The sequence below is a fragment of the Peromyscus maniculatus genome, chromosome 3, assembly GCF_049852395.1.
Source record: "Peromyscus maniculatus bairdii isolate BWxNUB_F1_BW_parent chromosome 3, HU_Pman_BW_mat_3.1, whole genome shotgun sequence".
NCBI lineage: Eukaryota > Metazoa > Chordata > Mammalia > Rodentia > Cricetidae > Peromyscus > Peromyscus maniculatus.
Genome location: NC_134854.1, coordinates 73,407,186 through 73,426,881, shown reverse-complemented (window position 1 = coordinate 73,426,881; position 19,696 = coordinate 73,407,186). Strand labels below are relative to the sequence as shown.

At 45.5% G+C, this 19,696-nt stretch overlaps 1 protein-coding gene across 1 annotated transcript; it reads left to right on the top strand.

Moving 5' to 3' along the window:
* The first annotated feature begins 16,816 nt into the window (after positions 1-16,816).
* Cycs (cytochrome c, somatic) lies at positions 16,817-18,780 on the top strand. The gene is made up of 3 exons (XM_006982189.4): positions 16,817-16,971; positions 17,799-17,976; positions 18,081-18,780. The coding sequence occupies exons 2-3, from the start codon at positions 17,808-17,810 to the stop codon at positions 18,227-18,229; spliced, it is 318 nt and encodes a 105-aa protein (XP_006982251.1). The 5' UTR covers positions 16,817-16,971; positions 17,799-17,807; the 3' UTR covers positions 18,230-18,780.
* Positions 18,781-19,696: the final 916 nt, after the last annotated feature.

Here is a 19,696-nt window from a genome sequence, read left to right as displayed (position 1 = left end):
TCTCTTTTTGTAAATGTTTTCACAAAATAATGGGTAAAATTCATCTCTGCAAGTTCAAGGCCAGACTGGTATACATAGTGAATTCCAGGAGAGCCAGGTCTATGTAGAGAGACCCAGTCTCAAAAAAAGGGGAGGCGGAGTAGAATTTAAATCCACAGTGAGTTAAAGGTAGAGTGGCTCTCCAAACTACAGAACTTCAATAAAAAGTATGTCAAGTCAGTGGGAAGATGAATCCTGAATGTTCTGGGTGCACACATTATAGGTTACATGTGTTTCCTTCCCCTTAGCCTTCTGATAGAAAACATATTTTATACAGGTAAAATTATTTTGTTACAATCCAGACAACATACTAGGTTTCCAATTTTGGAAAGATAATGTGTGGCTTGCTGCCGATTATTCTAGAGCCCAACATCTTCATTTTTGAAGTGTTTGCCCACTCTGTCTGTAACTCCCATATGCATGTCAACACGTAAGTGTACCAAGAGGTACATTTTTAAAGTTTTCTTTTACTCTGTGTGATTGTGTGGCCATCGCAGCCCCAGTAGCCGGGGGGGGGGGGGGGGGGGGGGGGGGGGGGGGGGGGGGGACACGACACGTCAGAGAGCAACCTTCATGAGTCTTCTTCCACTGTGGGTTCCAGGGATCCAGCTCAGGTTAAGCTTGCATGGCAAGTGGTTTAATCTGCTGAGGCATCTCACCAGCCCAAAAGGTACGTTGTAAAAATAATTTACCATGGTAAGTTGAGTACCATGAAGAAATCATGAGTTGAGAAAAGCTGAGTTGCTTACGAGGGGCTCGGAGGAGGCCAGCTGCCCCAGAGAAAACAGACCAGCCAAGCTACATAAAAAGGGGGGGATCAGTTGAGCTGCCTAGAAGAAGGTCAAGCCACCTGAGCTGCCTGAAAGAGCCTCCAGCGTGAGGAGTTACATCAAGTTGTGCAAGCCCCAAGTTACCAGCCTTTGTGAACTGTCCCCCCATGCTGGGACAGGCTGTGAAGAACCTGTCTGAGTCCCTTCTGTCCCTGTGAGCAACCCTTCACCTATATTCCTAAAAGTAATACCAGTAAAACTCATTGGTTCACACAATATAGTTATGTGTTTTGAATTATTTCTGTCCTTATAACTAACAAGTATATTTCTTAAATTTATTCTGAGCTAAAATTGTTTTCCAATTTTTATTTTCTATAGTACTCGTAGGTAGGTTTTAAAGAAAGCAAAAATTTCCATATTGAAATACTGTCATGTGTATCACAATCACATGACAATTCCTAAATCATAGTCTCTATAGAATACTTGGCTGGAGTGTAGCTCAGTGGTAGAGACCTTTGCTAGTTTGCCTGTTTAGTCTCTAACACTAGAAAGTTTAGTCTAGTTTAGTCTCTAACACTAGAAAGTTTATAATACAGGTTCTGGAGAGAGAACCCAACCAGGAAAAGCACTTGCTCTCCAACCATAGGGACCCATGTAAGCCATCCAGGGTCCCAGCCATGCCTGTAAACAGGAGAGCTCAGTGGGGCAGATGCACCCAGGAATCCTAAAAGTCTTACCAATAAAAACCCACAGCCAGACATTGAGGGGAAAAGCTGAAAGATCAGAGAAGCAGAACAGCAGCCACCAGAGACTTCTTACCTCTGCGAATCCTCTCACCAACCAAATGGGGGGCGGGGGCTGAGATCCTGTCTCCACCTGCCTTATACACCTGTCTCCACCTCCCTAGTGCTGGGATTAAAGGTGTGTACCAATACCGCTAGGCTCTGTTTCTCTTTTAGACTGGTTCAGTCTCATGTAGCCCAGGGTGGCCTTGAACTCCTGATCTTCCTGCTTCCTCTCCCCAAGTGCCAGGATTAAAAGTGTATGCCACCACTGCCCAGCCCCTATGATTGATTAGTGGCTAGCTCCACCCTCTGATCTCCAGGCAAGCTTTATTTGTCAGAACACAAACAAAATATCACACAACACACACACACACACACACACACACACACACACACACACACACACACACACACACACACCACAGGCCTGATGACAGTGGCATTTCCACACCTACACTTACACAAAATAGAAAAAATTAAAGATGCTTAAATGCCTTTTAAAAAGTCCCTGGTATGTCGAAGTTGATGGGCAATACAGTGAATATATTAAAGTAATTCGATCCTTTTATTATCTAGTCCTAGAACATGCCATGGGACTGGACTTCTAAAGAATAAATGTTGGAAGACACAACTCCATGGTATAGGAACTCAGAGTTTCACCTTTTTTCTTTTTACAGTTGTGTGACACACACAAACATAGCATAGCGTACGTGTGGAAGTCAGAGGACAACTTCCATCGTGGATCCCATGGATCGAACTCAGGCTATCAGACTTTGCAGCAAGCACCTTTACCCACTGAGCCATCTCACAGGCCTAGGAACTTGAAGTTTTGTTTTTTGTTTTGTTTTGTAACTTCCTTTTTTTATTATTCTTTGTGTCTTTCACATCATGCATCTCGATTTTATCCATATCCCCTCCCTGTGTATCCTCCCTCTGCCCTTGCAACCCCCACCCCATAAAATTGAAGAGAAAAAGGAAAAAGAAAAGAGGGGGAATCTGGTCATGGAAGCTGCAGTGTGACACAGTGAGTCACGCAGTAAACCCCTTTGTCCATATGTCTGTACTTGCAAGTGTTCATTGCAAAGAGTCATTGGTCTGGTTCGAGGCCTTTGGTTTCTGCTGTACTATGGATGCCGGGTCCTCACTGGGACTCCTCTTGGATGTCCTGCTGTTGCCCTGTGTTGTGGAGATCCTGCAGCTTTGGGTCTACAGAACTGGTCCCTTCACATGCTCCAGCGGATCACAGATGGGGTGAATATTGGGGTGGGCTGACCCATAACCTGGTTCTGAGCCCATTCTGCTATGGCTGAAATGAAAGACTCTGATCTTTAGTGAGAGAATACCTATATTCCACAAAGATAATTTAAAAGTTCAATGGTGACAGTTTGTAATGGGGGATTCCAGGTTGAAGGAACTATCTATCCAATTTCACTTACTCTTTAAAATGATCAAAAACATCTATTGAGATGATCATGTGGTTTTCTTTTTTTCAATTTGTTTATATGGTGTATTACATTGACAGACTTTTATATGTTGAACCACCCTTGCATCCCTGGGATGAAGCCTACTTGATCATGGTGGATAATTGTTCTGATGTGTTCTTGGAGTCTGTTTGCCAGTATTTTATTGAGTATTTTTGCGTCGCTGTTCATGAGGAAGATTGGTCTGTAGTTCTCTTTCTTTGTTGCATCTTTGTTTGGCTTGGGAATCAGGGTAATTGTAGCCTCAAAGAAGGAGTTTGGTAATGTTCCTTCTGTTTCTACTGTGTGGAACAATTTAAAGAGTATTGGTATTATCTCTTCTTTGAAGATCTGGTAGAATTCCACACTGAAACCATCTGGTCCTGGACTTTTTTTGGTTGGGAGACTTTTAATGACTGTTTCTATTTCCTTAGAGGTTATTGGTATATTTAAATAGTTTATCTGGTCTTGATTTAACTTGGGTATGTGGTACCTATCAAGAAAATTATCCATTTGTTTTAGATTTTCCAGTTATGTGGAGTACAGGTTTTTGAAGTATGACCTGATGGTTCTCTAGTTGTTATGTTTCCCTTTTCATTTCTGATTTTGCTAATTTGGATGCTCTCTGCCTTTTGGTTAGTTTGGATAAGGGCTTGTCTATCTTGTTTTCTCAAAGAACCAACTCTTTGTTTCATTGATTCTTTGTATTATTCTCTTTGTTTCTATTTTATTGATTTCAGCTCTCAATTTGATTATTTCCTGGCATCTATTCCTCCTGGGTAACTTTGCTTCTTTTTGTTCTCGGGCTTTCAGGTGTGCTGTTAAGTCACTAGTGTGAGATTTCTCCAACTTCTTTACATGGGCATTTAGTGCTATGAATTTTCCTCTTAACACCGCTTTCATAGCATCCCTTAAGTTTGGGTATGTGGTATATTCATTTTCATTGATCTCTAGGAAGCCTTTAATTTCTTTCTTTATTTCTTCCTTGACCCATTGGTGATTCAACTGAGCATTATTAAGTTTCCATGAGATTGTAGGCTTTCTGTAATTTTTGTTGTTATTGAAATCTAACTTTATACCATGGTGGTCTGATAGAACACAGGAGGTTATTCCAATTTTTTTTTTTTTTTGTATCTGTTGAGATTTGCTTTGTGGCCAAGTATGTGGTCGATTTTAGAGAAGGTTCCATGGGGTGCTGAGAAGAAGGTATATTCTTTTTTGTTAGGATGGAATGTTCTGTAGATATCAATTAAGTCCATTTGAGTCAGAACACCAATTAAGTCCCCTATTTCTCTGTTAAGTTTCGATCTCTGTTAAGATCTGTCCAGTGGTGAAAGTGGGGTGTTGAAGTCTCCCACTATTAATGTGTGGGGTTTTATGTGTGATTAAAGCTTTAGTAATGTTTCTTTTACATATGTGGGTGTCGTTGTGTTTGGCACATAAATGTTCAGAACTGAAACTTCATCTTGGTGGATCTTTGCTGTGATTAGTATGTAATGTCCTTCTTGATCTCTTTTGATTGATTTCAGTTTGAAGTCTATTTTGTTGGATATTAGAATGGCTACATCAGCTTGCTTCTTAAGACCATTTGATTAGAAAGACTTTTCCCAGCCTTTTATCCTGAGGTAGTGTCTATCTTTGAATTTGAGGTGTGTTTCTTGTATGAAGCAGAAACATAGGTCCTGCTTTCGTATCCATTCTGTTAGCCTGTGTCTTTTTATAGGTGAATTAAGTCCATTGATATTAAGGGACATTAGTGACCAATGATTGTTAGTTCCTGTTAACTTTTGGTGGTAGTGATTTCTCTTCTTTGGGGTTTACTGTTGTGGGAGTTATCTGTTTGCCTGTGGGTGTATTTGACTTCCTTAGGTTGGAATTTTCCTTCTAGTGTTTTCTGTAGGGCTGGATTTGTGGATAGGTATTGTTTAAATCTGGTTTTGTCTTGGAATGTCTTGTTCACTCCGTCCATGATGATTGAAAGTTTTGCTGGGTATATTAGGTCTCTTAGTGTCTGCATTACATCTGTCCAGGTCCTTCTGGCTTTCAAAGTCTCCATTGAGAAGTGAGACAGTTGATTAGCTTGAACTGTTTGGGAGGCCCCCAGGCAGTGGAGCCAGGACCTGTCCTTGGTGTATGAGCTGACTTTTTGGAGCCTGGGGCCTATGCTGAGATACTTTGCTCAGTCTTGGTGTAGGGAGGAGGGGACTGGACCTGTCTTGGCTGAGTCTGCCAGGCTGGACTGACTCCCCAGGGGAGACCTTGCCTTGGAGGAAGTGGGGGTGGGGTGGGTTGGGGGGAGGGATAGGGGGTGGGAGGAGGGAGGATGGGGGAATCCATGGCTGATATGTGAAATTAAGTTAATTATAAAATAAAAATACTATAAATAAAATAATAAAAAACGCTGCCTGGTGGTAGTGGTGCACACCTTTGATCCCAGCATTCAGGAGGCAGAGGCAGGCAGATCTCAGAGTTCAAGGCCAGCCTGGTCAGCAGAATAAGTTTCAGGACAGCCAAGGGTACATGAAGAAACCCTGTAAAGATCAAAGACACATTAAAACTTTTTATTTTGGTTGTTAGATTGTGTCTTATGCTACAAGCATATAACGCACACACCCAAAGGCATAAATCAGCCAAGTCAATGGGGAGAATTAAAACATCAGAACATCTTAGAAATAAGAGTGAAGAGGATGCTTTCTAACCATCCAAACACATAACATGGAAGGTGGAGGAAACAGCCAATACTGCCCAGCAGAATCCTCAAAAGGCTCAGACAGCACCATCAGCCTTTGGGTCTGGCAGCCAGCGGGTGGGGGGCTGGAGTAACCGAGGGCAGGAAGCAGGCCCTCAGTTGCCTAGGTGCTCTCTTCTCACCATCCACTTCACAGAGCAGGACAAGTGAGGAGAACAGAATTTCTGTCATGAAACAGACATGGCTGAGGACTGGATACTGTCCTGAAAATGGGAAACCCAGTCTACTCACGAAGGTCCTAGAAAACAGACCTCCAAAGGACCTTATGGAAGGAAGTGTAGCTGAGAGCTCTTCACAGAGATATGGGGAGAGGTAAGAGAACTGCCAGGGGCTAGTGAGGCTCCAGGGGACTTAGAACAGCAGGAAGCATTATCCTAGACCTTCAGAAGTTTCCAGTGCCTTCCACTTGTTGGTTAAACAGTGCGCTGCTCGTGGCTGGCCACCGCCCGCAGTGGTCATGCTGGCGGAGGAGAGTGCTGATTGGAAGAATCAGAGGCCATGGTTACCTTTTTAGAGCTTTATTGGGAGAGGCGGGGAGACAGGGAGAGAGAGGGAGGGAGAGAGAGAGAGAGAGAGAGAGAGAGACAGAGAGAGAGACAGAGAGACAGAGAGAGACAGAGGACAGACAGAAGGAAGGAGCAGAAAGGAAAGAGAGGGACGCACAGAGGGCCCACCTGCTTTTTAGGCTGGGATGCCATCGTAGGCTGATGACGTAATTAAGGACAGAATCCTCACATCCCAGACTTTCGCTTATTATAAAAAAGCAGGTAGATGAGAATAGGGGCGTTGTTCCTCTCAGAAACTGCTTCCAGCTGACTTTTGGACATCGGTTGGCTCTGGGGGGAATGGAGAAGGGGAGTTTTCCAAGGCAGACAGGCATTGTGGGATGCTGTCTGTTATCCGTTTGCTCTGGAGACATGTATCCCTCTTGGCTGTGGCTGGGAACTTTCTGTTTGACAAGATGCTGGTGACACAGAAAAAAGGTGATGATCTCTGGACTCTGGTTCTGTGGTGGTCCTGTGTCATGGGCTGAACAGTGAGAACAGGGAACTGGGAAGAGAAAAGCTTGTGGTGCATGAGAACTTATTTTTTTTTTTTTTTTTTTTTTTTTTTTTTTTGGAATTAGGAACAAGGCAGAGATCAGGGCCCTGTCTGTATGCACGAGAGAGTGAGTGGGTGGAGTTAAGGTGAGTTAGGGCGAGTCGTAGAAACTGCCCAAGCCCGCCCATTTGAGCCCGCCCACTGCCAGCAGAAGTCAGACAGAAAAGGTTGCACGTGGCAGACGCAGAAGTTGGGAAGGAGAAGGGTTTACTTAGAACTTTAGTAGAAAGCTTGGGGATAAAGTAAGTCTTATTTGCCCATTCGCTGGCAGAAGTTCCCGCTACACTGTTATGCGGCCAGGTTTACGTGATTATGCAGCCAGGTTTACGCTGTTATGTGGCCAAGTTTACCCATGCCCGCCCCTATCCACCAATATAGGTGGTAAATATATTGTATTCACCCCTTTGTCTCATGGCTGTAGCCAAGAGAAAAATAAAAAATTAAAATAACAAACTGGGATCAGACTACAATCTCAGGCATCCCTGAGAGTGGAGAGAGATCTATGAATCAGCTCAAGTCACGAGTCCTCTTCGTCAAGTGATCATGAGGGCTGCGGCTGTACTGCAGTTGGTCCACCACTGAACCCTAGACACCACTTACCTCCTCCTCAGGAGCGAAAATGTGCCTGCCGTTGCCAGTACAGCCCGGGGAAAACCTCGAAGACAACCCCCGGGGTGTCCATCACAAAGAATATAGCTCAGACTACAGCCGTGAGAATGGCAGATTCACTCTGCTCCAGACTGAGTGAATGCATTCCCCAAAAAAACACATATGGGAAATGATTAGGTCATGAGGGTGGAGCCCTTTTGGTAGGATTAGCGTCCTCTTAAGGATAACAGGAGAGGCATTGCTTACATTCCCTCTGCTTTCTTCCTGTGAGGTCACAGCCAGGAGCTGGCCATCTGCAAGCCAAGAAGAGGAACCTTGCCAGAGCCAATCCAGCAGCTGGCATCCAGAGCTCAGCCTTCCAACTTCTAGGAATCATTCAACACAAAAAGGCTGTGGTGATGGCAGCGGTAGCTGTGTGTGGGTCCAACGGAGGCGGCGAGGGACGTGCGTGCTCATGGTCTTGCGGTCTCTCTGTCTCACTGGATGGGGAAGGAGGCGGCAGGCAGCAGCGGTCACAGCAGGTCCTCCGTGCTCAGTGGTGTATCCGAGTCACGGCACCAATGTTGGTTAAACGGCACGCTGCTCCTGGCTGGCCACTGCCTGCGGCGGCCATGCCAGTGGAGGAGAGTGCTGGTCGGAAGAATCACAGCCATGGTTACCTTTTTAGAGCTTTATTGGGAGAGGGGGGAAGAGAGAGAGGGAGAGAGAGAGAGGGAAAGAGAGGACAGATGGAAGGAAGGAGCGGAAAGGAAAGAGAGGGACACACAGAGGGCCCACCTGCTTTTAGGCTGGGACGCCATCGCAGGCTGATGATGTAATTAAGCACAGAATCCTTACACCACTGGCCTAACCCAAGCAAAAGCTGGGGAGTCAGTGGCATCAGGGGTAAGGAATGCCAAGAGATCACCAGATTAAGGCAAAGAAAGGCCGGTAGGGAGTGGGTCGTCATAGACAGTAAGTGCTACTAGCATGAAATTGAATTATCTTCTCTAGGTCTTCTAGATAACTGGCTGCAGATTTAAACCAGCACTGGCTGCCTCTCCTTGCAAGTTTCTATTAATAAAGACGTCTTCCCCTAAATTCATGAAGCACCTCTGCTAGCTTGAGACTAGCCTGAAGCTCCCTCACCTCTCAGTACTCATAAACTCGAAGAGTTATGAGCTACAGTGGATTAGGCTTGGCTTAAGAGAATTGCTCCAGCTCACTAAACTGCCTCGGTGGCAGGGGTAAGGTGTTTCACTTCCTTGTATTTGCTGGAGAATTGTTTTTAGTTTCTTTCCTTCAGTAGTGTTCCCTTTCCATTCTCAGCCTCACTGTTTGTCACAGAAAGCCTGACCGTTGGTCCTTCTTCATGGTCAACATGCCTTGCTGAGTATGCTCAATCATTTCTGGGCTTTAATTTTAAGTGAAGAGATGTGCTTCTCTGCCTCTCATTTGAACACTCAAAGGCCACTGCGGAGTTATGAACTGGCCTAGATGTCATTTTATTGTGTCTCAGTGGAAAGCAGAGAGATAGGGGAAGTGTGAGTCAGTGTGGTGGTGAGAACACACAATTGTGCCATATTGCATGCATGCATTTCCTGGTTCTCTAAAACAACTATAATAGCACCATCAAAGACCATCTATTACAGATCACCCTAACAAATATATACTAGTAAAGACTGACATACTGTGAGACTACTAAAACGTACCATATAGATAGGAAATGAGCTGTATTAGTCAGGGTGCTCTAGGGTCACAGAATTTATGAAATGAATCTGTCTCCCTTTCTCTCCCTCTCCCTCTCCCTCTCCCTCTCCCTCTCCCTCTCCCTCTCCCTCTCCCTCTCCCTCTCCCTCTCCCTCTCCCTCTCTCTCTCTCTATATATATATATATTATATATATATATTATATATATATATATAATGAATTTATTGCAATGACTTACAAGCTGCAGTTCAACAATCGCTAGCTAGCTGTGAAGAGAAAGTCTAAGCATCTAGCAGTTGCTCAGTCCCATAAGGCTGGGTCTCAGCTGGTCTTCTGTATATGCCGGAATCCCCAAGAAGCATGCTCCAATGCCAGTGAAGAAATGGATGTGCTGACAAGGCGAGGCAAGCAGGGCAAGCAGGAGCACATCCATTGTCCTTCCAGCAGAAGGTGTGGCCCAGATGAAAGGTGTGCCTTCCAGCCTCAAGGTCTGGATTAAAGATCTGTGTGTTGTCTTCTTGCTTCAAGGTCCAAATCACAAGTATGCCCTCCATTTCTGGATTATAGTTCATTCCAGATATAGTTGACAACCAAGAACAGCCATCACATGAGCACATGCTTTAAAAAAAACAAACAAACAAACAAACAAGCAAACAAAACCCAGCATCTTCATATTTGTTCCACACAGGGTTGCCACCAACCTGTAATCTGAAAGAAAGAAGCAACGGGATGTACAAAGATGGGGAGAAAAGCAAATCGTAGTAACAGGAGGGGACTTGTACAGGTGTGAAATGGGATCGACAGGATTGTCCATGTGACTGTGGGTATGAGAAATTCTATGACAGGCCACCTGAAAGCTGGGAAGACCAGAGAAGTGAGTAGCATGGCTAACCCACACGCAGAGAGCCCCCGACCAGGGAATCCAATACTACAATTCTGCCTGAGAACTGAGGGTTCCTGGGGAAAGTTCCAAAGGCTAGAATGTTAATATTCTGATCCCACCCCTGGGAGCTGCCCTGAACCCTGATGTAGAGGCCTCTTCTTAAGGAAAAACTCTGCCCCTTTCTCTCTCTCTTCTACTTTCCCTCCCACTAGGTGAGCACCCCTCACTCTCCCCCCCCCCCCCCCGCCTCTCCCTTTCTATCTTTCTGCGTCTTCATCTCTCTAGTGTAATAAACTCTCCACATGGATGCATCGTCTGGGTTATGTATCACTGGCTGCCACCACCATGCCCCGCCTGGCATGCATCTGCCCAGCATGGTTTCCCTGCACATTGGGGATACCCATGCCCCACCCCCACCTCCCACCCCCGTAATAAATCATAACACAGAGAACCTAGAATACTTGTCCCATAGCCAACAAAGGAGCTCTGGCTCGTGGAGAGACAGCAGGAGTACTCTGCTTCTTTGTTTCTTCTGGACCCTCCACCATTGCACGTGCCCCCCGCCCCATTTTGGATGAAAGAGAATCTGCTTTACTTGATCCACTGACTGAAATGCCAGTCTCTTGGAATTACTTTACTGACACACCTAGAAATAGTACTGGCCACCTGGATATTGCAGAATCCAGTCAAGCTGACAAAGTTATCCAGGTTGGGAACAGGTTATGAAATTTCAGGTCTGCAAAATGAGAGAGTTCCATCCACAGATGTTGGTCAGCTGCATAATATGCTTATACTAAATACTGGAGAGGCCTAACTTAACATCAGTGCAGCCATGGCAGGCTGCAGACTAACAATCCTGGAAGCAGGCCTCACCCTTACAATAACCAGGAAAAGCCACAAACTATACCCCGTGGGGGACCAATCAGAAGTGAGACAAGTCCTAGACGCTCCAGAACATAAAGGATAGCTTACATCACTCACATATACGTTGCCCATTTCCTTGCAGCAACACCAGTACCAGTTCCTCTTTGACAAGACTTTTGTTGTTCCACCCTTGCCCAATCAGGAGTTCAATCCCCATCTGAATCTGGAATTCCCCTACCACCTCCATCCTTTACTCCTTAAAAACCCTGCCATTACTGAGCTCAGGGCTCTCCCTGATCCAACTGCTGTGTCAGAAAGGGCAGAGAGCCCAAGCTCGAGCTTGCAATAAAGGCTCTTTGCTTTTGCATACTAATTCAGACTCCTGATGGTCTCTGGGGGGCTCATGACATGGGCATAACAAATACCACCAAACAAAAATATAACAAACTATGTGATGTGTTTTACAATAAAAGGGGGAAATTAAACAACAGTAAATCTAATTAGCAAAACCTGTATCTATTTGACATTCTTCTTATTCCACTCTCTACTCTCTAGTCTGCTTTCAGAATTACAGCAGCTGGCATTTTGTCATTACTTTGTACATAGACCACACAGGCATAGACACACACACACACACACACACACACACACACACACACACACACACACCAGCTTCTGGTGTGAACCTCATTGCAAACAGTGTCATATGGTGGAGAGCACAAGAAAGAAGTCTCATGGCAAAGAAGGAAGCAAGAGGGATCAGGTTTGCTCCTTCATAATAACTGGCTCTCTCAGGAGCTAATCCACTCATGAGAGCAGGACAATCATACAATCAGACCAGGAATTTAAGAGATCACAAATAGAAGACTTAATTAGCAGGGACTTGACATAGGACTTACCTCTTAGCTAGGAACAGACAGGAACTGTTCTGACTACAAACAGAACTCTTAACCTGCAAGGTATAATCTTGGTTTCAGTTTCCCCCAGAAGGCAAAACCTATCTTCTTAATATTTCTATTTCAACTGGAAGAACTTAGACCTTCTGAGGGATTAATTCACATTCCAAAGGTTTGAGTAGGAACTCGGGCCCTTTAGTTTTTTTTTAAAATGTATGTGCCCACACACATACAGTAAATAAGTTTAAGAAAAAGTAAAACTAACACACAAGCACACATACACTCATTCAGTAATGTGACTGCTTACATGGTGATTGTAAGTCTCTTGTTACTAAGACTTGTATCACACCTATTAACTAGAAACAGCTATAGCCCCTTTAGGGATGAATTTTATCCTTGTTGCTTTTCATTGGCATCTCAGGGTTGGAATTTCCCAAGATCCTGGGACTCCTCCAGGGCCTGGGTTGAGACATTCCTCTGGATATTCACGTGTCGTCCTTCTACCAGACATCAAGATGCACTGTCCATTCGCAACTGCTCTGTTCATTTCTTCAGACAGGCTTTTCTTAGACTGTGCAGATACAATGAAATCAAATCTTGAACCTACATGAAGGTAACCTGAAGCTATGACATTTTAGGGAAAATTTTCTTTTTTCTCTTTATTTATTTATTAAAAATAGATTTTTTTTCTTACAACATAGTCTGATTTCGGTTTCCCCTCCCTCGTCGCCTCTCAGATCCTTCTCACTTCCCCACCCTTCCAACTCCATGCCTTCTCTCCCTTTGAAAAACAAACAGGGGAATTAAAAAAAAAACAGAATAGAATAAAACAAACAGGGTAGGGGAGAAAGAATAAGCATGCATGAAAACACACACACACACACACAGAGAGAGAGAGAGAGAGAGAGAGAGAGAGAGAGAGAGAGAGAGAGAGAGAGAGAGAGAGAGAGAGAGAATCCATAAAAACTCAAAGTCGGAAGCTGTAACTTAGAAGCAGAAGACAAGTAAGTTAAAAAACTGCCCAGACAAAGCCTTGTGAGACAAAATTCTCCAAAAAGAGTTGGTTTTGAGTTTTCCATCTACTGCTGGGCATGGGGCCTGGCCTCAAGTGTGGCTGGTGTACCCAGTGAGACTCTGTTGCCTCCACTGGAGAAAACTAACCTTTCCTTTGCAAATGGTTTCCAATTGGAGACAGCTCTTGGTTAGGGATGGAAGATCATGTCCACTTCTCCCTCGGTGCTAGGACCTCATCTTGCTTGGACCTGTGCAGGCCCTGTGCACGCTACCAGTCTCTGTGAGTTCATATGCACGTCAGTTGTGTCGCATCTGGAAGGTCTGGTTCCTTGGTGTTTTCTATCCCCACTGGTTCTCACGATCATTCCTCCTCCTCTTCCTCAAAGTTGAGGGAAATGTTTTCATCACAGGCATTACTAAATCCAAGGCAGACAAGGTTAATCTGCTTCTTTACCAGTCAGTAACTGTATTTGGTGCTTTAGTGTGGCAGCATGACCCAGGCATTTCTGCCCACACTGCTCCAGCCCCTCCTCACATCCTTCTCTGAGCCACTGAGATGCTGGAATAGCCTGAGATTCTTTCATTTCAGCACAAGCCCATAAGCCAGCCCCAGAGTCAACATGAACTGAGCACCTTATCTGCCTCCAACCAGCAGATTTCTTGTGGCCTCAGTTACATACTGTGATTGAGGAGAGGGGGGTTTTAATATTTTTAAAGATATGCAATCCATTGTACTGTTAGAGAGAGAGGGGCATCTGCTTTAAGACAGTTACAGCTCTCGGCAGCCTCCATCCTCCCTAAGGGCTAAAACAGACAGAGCAATAGAAATAAAACAATGTGCAGTTTCTTTCTCCTACTCAAATAATTCAAGTATGCTGGCTTTTTGTCGCTATTGTTTGTGCTTTGTGTGTGTGTGGGGGGGGGGGGGGGGGTGTTGGGCATTGGTTTGGTCTTTTGAAATAGGGTTTCTTTTTCTTTTTTCTTTTTGGTTTTACAGGGTTTCTCTGTATAGCTTTGTGCCTTTCCTGGAACTCGCTCTGTAGACCAGACTGGCCTCGAACTCACAGAGATCCGCTTGCCTCTGCCTCCCAAGTGCTAGAATTAAAGGCGTGTGCCACCACTGCCCGGTGGGTTTCTTATATCTCAAGTGGCTCTTGAATTTACTACAAAGTCCAGGATGATCTCAAACTGATCCTTCCACCTCTCCCTCCCCAAAGCTTCCTGAATGCTAGGCAAGCGCTCCACTAAGCTGCACACCATCTTCTCTTGAGCATACTGAGTAAACAGTAAACACTGACTCTCTCAGAGCTTTAAATGAACGACATGATAGCAGCGCAGAATCTGTGGTACCTTCTTTACCAGAGGAAAGGTAGTGTTTTTTTTTTTTTGCCCCCACCCCCAAGACAGGATTTCTCTGTGTAGCCTTGGCTGTTCTGGAACTCACACTGAAGACCAGTCTGGCCTTGAACTCCGAGATCCTTCTGGCTCTGCCTTCTGAGTGCTGCTTTTCTCTTATCTCTCCACAGTTTTCAAAAACAAGACTCTTTATCCACAATTTTCTCAGCTAGAGAAATACTGAATTGTCTGTTTTCTATCCTCTTCCTCGTGGGAATAAATTTGTTTGAGACAAGGTCTCCTTATTCCACCCAGCCTGGCCTTGAACTAGCCAAGGATGACTGGTCTTCTCCTTCTCCTGTCTCCTCCTTCCCAGTGCCAGGGTTACTGGTGTGCACCCCCACCCCATTATGCAGTGTTAGGGAATAAAATGTAAGATGTCAGTCCATTCGCTTGGTCAACTGAGTCACTGGTGTACAAACCCTGCAGCAGGATGTTCCTACTGGAAATCTGTGGTCAGCCACCTCCTGTATAAATTAAGACCGGTAACTTCTGATGCACAAAGGAGAGGTACGGGAGAGCGAGACCTCAGTGCAGACGACACTCTCTTTGGAGGAACCTGGAAGGCAGCATCAGGACTTGGTTTAAGAACATAGTGAATGTCTATGGATTTACTAAGGCAGGTCTTAAAAAAAAAAAAAAAAAAAAAAAAACTTTGAGAGTTTGCCAAATAAGCCTAGATACGGATAATTTAAATAAGCCCATGTAAGGACTATATCTGAATGCTCAATGAGTTCCCCTAAAAGCTACAAAAAGTCTTGAATATGTTCTGAGTTCTACTGTTATATAGTAAGATGTGGCAGTTCCGTGTTATGTCAGAGAAAGAGGATTTAAAAGTCAAGACAGTTAAAAAAAAAAAATGAAAATACAGGCCTATCTCTCTACCTATGGATTCCACATCCATGGGTAAAAACAAAAACACCAGATCACATCACATACTATGTAGCTAGACTTACAATACCCTCAGGTGTACTGAATGACTTTGGCGATTCTGTCTTTTTCCCTAAATGACTTATATACGGTTGTATTTGGCATGTTACAATCTAGAGATGATGTAAATGTTGGGGAAACTGTGGGGCATTTACCCACCACCCCCACAGCTTCCCAGAGTTTTCTTGAGTGCAGTCAGCAGGAAATATTAGATAGAAGGATTTATAGCGGAGAATCTTGCAGAGATAAACAGATAGAAAATAAAGGATAGCCTCGAGAGGGCCTGGAACCTATTCCAACGGGCCCCGACTGTCTCTGGCCCAGGGTTTTTATAGAGATGCCAAGGGGTGGAGCAAAAGACCTCCTCCCCCAGCACAGCCAAGTGCAGACCATCTCAGACACCTGCACTCAGGCCCGTAGTCCTGATCATCCTCTATTCGGACCTGCTGGATAAAGCCATGAGGAACCTGAGAACGGGCTCCCACAGGAAACTGTGTCGATTGTATGTAAATATCACACCATTTCATGAGAGGGACTTGAGCACCACCCATGGGATTCTGTATGGGTGATGGGGACTGTTCTGGAGTCAACTGCCCCTGGAGATAACTAAGAATAACTGTACTCACACAGACTGATGTATTCCCTAGAGCAGATCATAGGACCCGCGGCTTGAAAGGAATCTAAGGCGATCTAGACCAGCCTCCTAACATCTAGTGTTCATCTGCCGGTGGAAAGAAAGATGGTAAAATCTAAATAAACTCCACCATAATTTGCGGGTTCACTCTGGACACCAAGAGCCTGCCAACGCACCAGGTATCTGTAAACACTTGACAGGATGTCAATGCTAGACAGAACATAGAAAAGGACCGACGCTCATCAAAATTTGGGGTCTGAACTTGGGAGGTAAGAATTCTGAAGAAAACTTGCAGTGGCAGAATTTAGCGTGTCGGGGAGTTCGTTTTGAAGTGCAACTGAAAAGTGTGCTAACGAAACTTCCATCCCCGGTATGGTCAGAAGGGATGCAACTCAGTGGACTCCCAAGGATCAGGTCGAATACTGCTTTTCTTCCTAAAAGCTTGCCAGCACACCCTCCTTGGTTTTTCTACAAACACCAGGGGAAGGGGACAGGAACTGCGGGCGACGATCCTGTCTGCCCCAAGTACCGTGGCGCTCGGTCCCTGGGAGAGCGGAACGATGGTTTAACAGTGAAGGTCACCAGCAGGCGTCCACTCGGAGGCCGGTGCCGATTGCGCCAGCCAGGGAGTCTGGACCAAGCCTGGGTAAAGGTCGCCAAGGTCGCCAGCGGACCGGGCGGGCGGCAGTCCCGCGGGCGGCGGCCGAAGGAGTCTTGAGAGCGAAGTGATAAGATATCTGAGCCACGCTGCACCGCCCTGGATCCCGAGGGAGTCGCCGGCCCGCCTCCCACACACGCAAGCTCAGGGAGCCGGGGGTGACATCACCCACGTCCACGCCTTACGTCCCAGGGCCTGTCGTAAGTGCCGGGCAAACGAGGCCTTTAGAGGAAGGGCGCCCTCTGGGCACACCCTAACCTGCTGGCCCGCATGCGCCGCGCTCCTCGCCGGCGCGGTCCCGAGGCGGCAGCCAATGGGGCGCGGCCACGTCACGTCGCAGCAGCCGACGCTGCCGTACGTCGGGCCGCGGGCGGGCAGGACAAGTGCGGTTGCACCGACACCGGTACATAGGCGCGGGCCGGCGTGTCCTTGGGCTAGAGAGCGGGACGTCCGTCTTCGGGTCGTAGCGATCGAGGTGTCGGTCACCCGGGAGCGGTGAGCGCGGAACGGGGACACGGGGCGGGAAGGGCGCGAGGAGGCCGGAGCCGGGCAGTGGGGCGTGCAGGGCTGCGGCAGGGCTGGAGGTGGCGTGGGCGCAGGGCCGGGGCCCGGAGTTCTAGAGGCGACGCGCCCACCACCCTTTTTAGAGAGCCGAGGCTGCTGCTTCTCAGGACCTGGCCGGTTCTTCTCCTGATCAGGCATCCGGGAGGGTGGGTTTCTTCATTCTCCTTGAGACCGGCTTGGGATGGGTGACCTCGTGGTCACCCCGGGGGGATCTGGGGACGCGAGAAGCAGAAGGCTCCTGCCCCAGCCCTCCCTTGCTTTCCGGTGTCAGACTAATGCAAGGGAGAGCGACTTAACCTCCAAATGAGACCAGCGCTGGTGAAAGCACTTAGGACGCCCCCTCCCCCATTGCTGTGTTTTGTCTTATCTTTGGAAGTGTCCTTAATTGGCCGCACAGGCAGCAATTAAGTATTCCGAAAACGTTAGAATTGCAGTGGTTTTGGCTTAATGGAATTGTAGTCCATTTTCATATTTGTGACTTTTTGACCTTGCCTTCTTCTGAGTTGAGTTCCCACTTCCTTCACTGGGCACGAGCCTATCATGAAGATAAAAAGGGGGGGGGGTGTCCTCCTAATTAGTGTGCTCGCTGTTGGAGAGTATTGCAAGTGGACTGAGTTAAGGTAGCATCCGGCCTGATGTTAAGGACGTAAGAATAGCAATGGGATGGTGGGTAGTTAGGTGATTCGGATGGTCATTAGGATCCGTTGTATGTGTTCCGTGAGCAAGTTATTGGAACTCTTGGGTCTTTTCATTTTTAGAAATAAAAAATGGGTGATGTTGAGAAAGGCAAGAAGATTTTTGTTCAGAAGTGTGCCCAGTGCCACACTGTGGAAAAGGGAGGCAAGCATAAGACTGGACCAAACCTCCATGGTCTGTTTGGGAGGAAGACTGGTCAGGCCGCTGGATTCTCGTACACAGATGCCAACAAGAACAAAGGTAAGTGTGGACTGTTAAATCCCAGCGTAGATTGCATGGGTGTAACCAATGGCAGACTTACCAGGAGTGTAAGACACTTAACCACTGCATCCTTTTCTGTTTAGGCATCACCTGGGGAGAGGATACCCTGATGGAGTATTTGGAGAATCCCAAAAAGTACATCCCTGGAACAAAAATGATCTTCGCTGGAATTAAGAAGAAGGGAGAAAGGGCAGACCTAATAGCTTATCTTAAAAAGGCTACTAATGAGTAATTCCACTGCCTTATTTATTACAAAACAAATGTCTCATGGCTTCTAATGTGTACCATAATTTAATTCATACATCAAAATTCAGATCATGAATGGCCAACAATGTTTTTGTTGGGACGGTCCTGATTTAAGTAAAAATGACTTATAGTAAAGTGGATATGATCTTTTTTTAAAATAACAATTCCAGTCACTATCACGGCTCTCCCTTTCTCAAGATCGGATTGGACTTACTAAAGTTATACTTTCCACAAAGATGGGGTGTCACCTCAAACCTATTGAATGGTTTTATATTTAAATTTATATAATGGGGAATATGGATATGTTTAAACACTGGGAAAATTCTGTCACTCTCAGAAACAAGAAGACTCACCTGTGTTTCAGTTTGTATTCACTGGCCTGTTACAGGCAATGGAACACCAGGAAGCAACTGTCTATTCTTGACTTGATGATGTCATTTTAATTAGAATTCCCTGTCAAAGGATGCTGCCTTTCACCATTGAAAAGGCACTTACTGTGACCTATGTATAATATCAAATAAAGAGTATTTAGCACTTCTTTATAGCTGATCTATTAACTTAAAATACTTTTAGAAACCAGCAACTTAGACCTTACTTTCTAATTCTTTATTATCTAAGACAAAGGTGTAATTCAGAATTGTCCTTAAACACCCATTCAGAAACACAGGACTGGAACTTCTGTGTGTGTGCGATTGGTAGTGGCACTCTCTGCCAATTTATTAGATGGGAAGATTAAAGAGATAGTTTGTAAGTTTCCAACAGAAGAAATTAAAAACAACCATGGATGGTGACCTTTCGATTCTGCTTTTTTATTTTATTTTATTGAGGCAGGGTTTCTCTGTGTAGCTTTTGAGCCTGTCCTGAACTCACTCTGTAGCCCAGGCTGGCCTCGAACTCACAGAGATCTGCCTGCCTCTGCCTAAAGGCTTGTGCCATCACCACCCGGCTCAATTCTGCTTTGTTAAATGAGTGTTGACAAAGTTTTAGCTGTTTAAACATTCTCTAATGTAAAGCTGTGGTCTATTGGACGTACTGGATGTAACCTTGGCCTCTGTGACAACTCGAACTAGAGTAACACTCACTATTCTTTGGCCAGAAAGTAATGTATAAGGCAGAATCGTCATGCACATGCTGAGTGGTCCTAAATTTTATAGAAAATGCCAGGGAAATAAGGGTGATAGTGGTGTCTTTTGGAGAGTGAAGAGGCTGGGAAAAGGACCTCGTTAATGATGGAGTGGAGAAGATTAAGTAGGCCTCTAAAATCTGACAAAGCACTTCGTGACAAATTTTATTTCATAGAAGAAATTGAAAGCAGTCTCTGGGAACAAATTTGGAATTTTAAGCTGATAGAGCTGTTTTTTGTTAGGATTTATTTTATGTGCATGGATGTTTTGTCTGCATGTATGTCTGTGATCTACACATATGCAGTAACACCTAGGGGCCAGATGAGGGT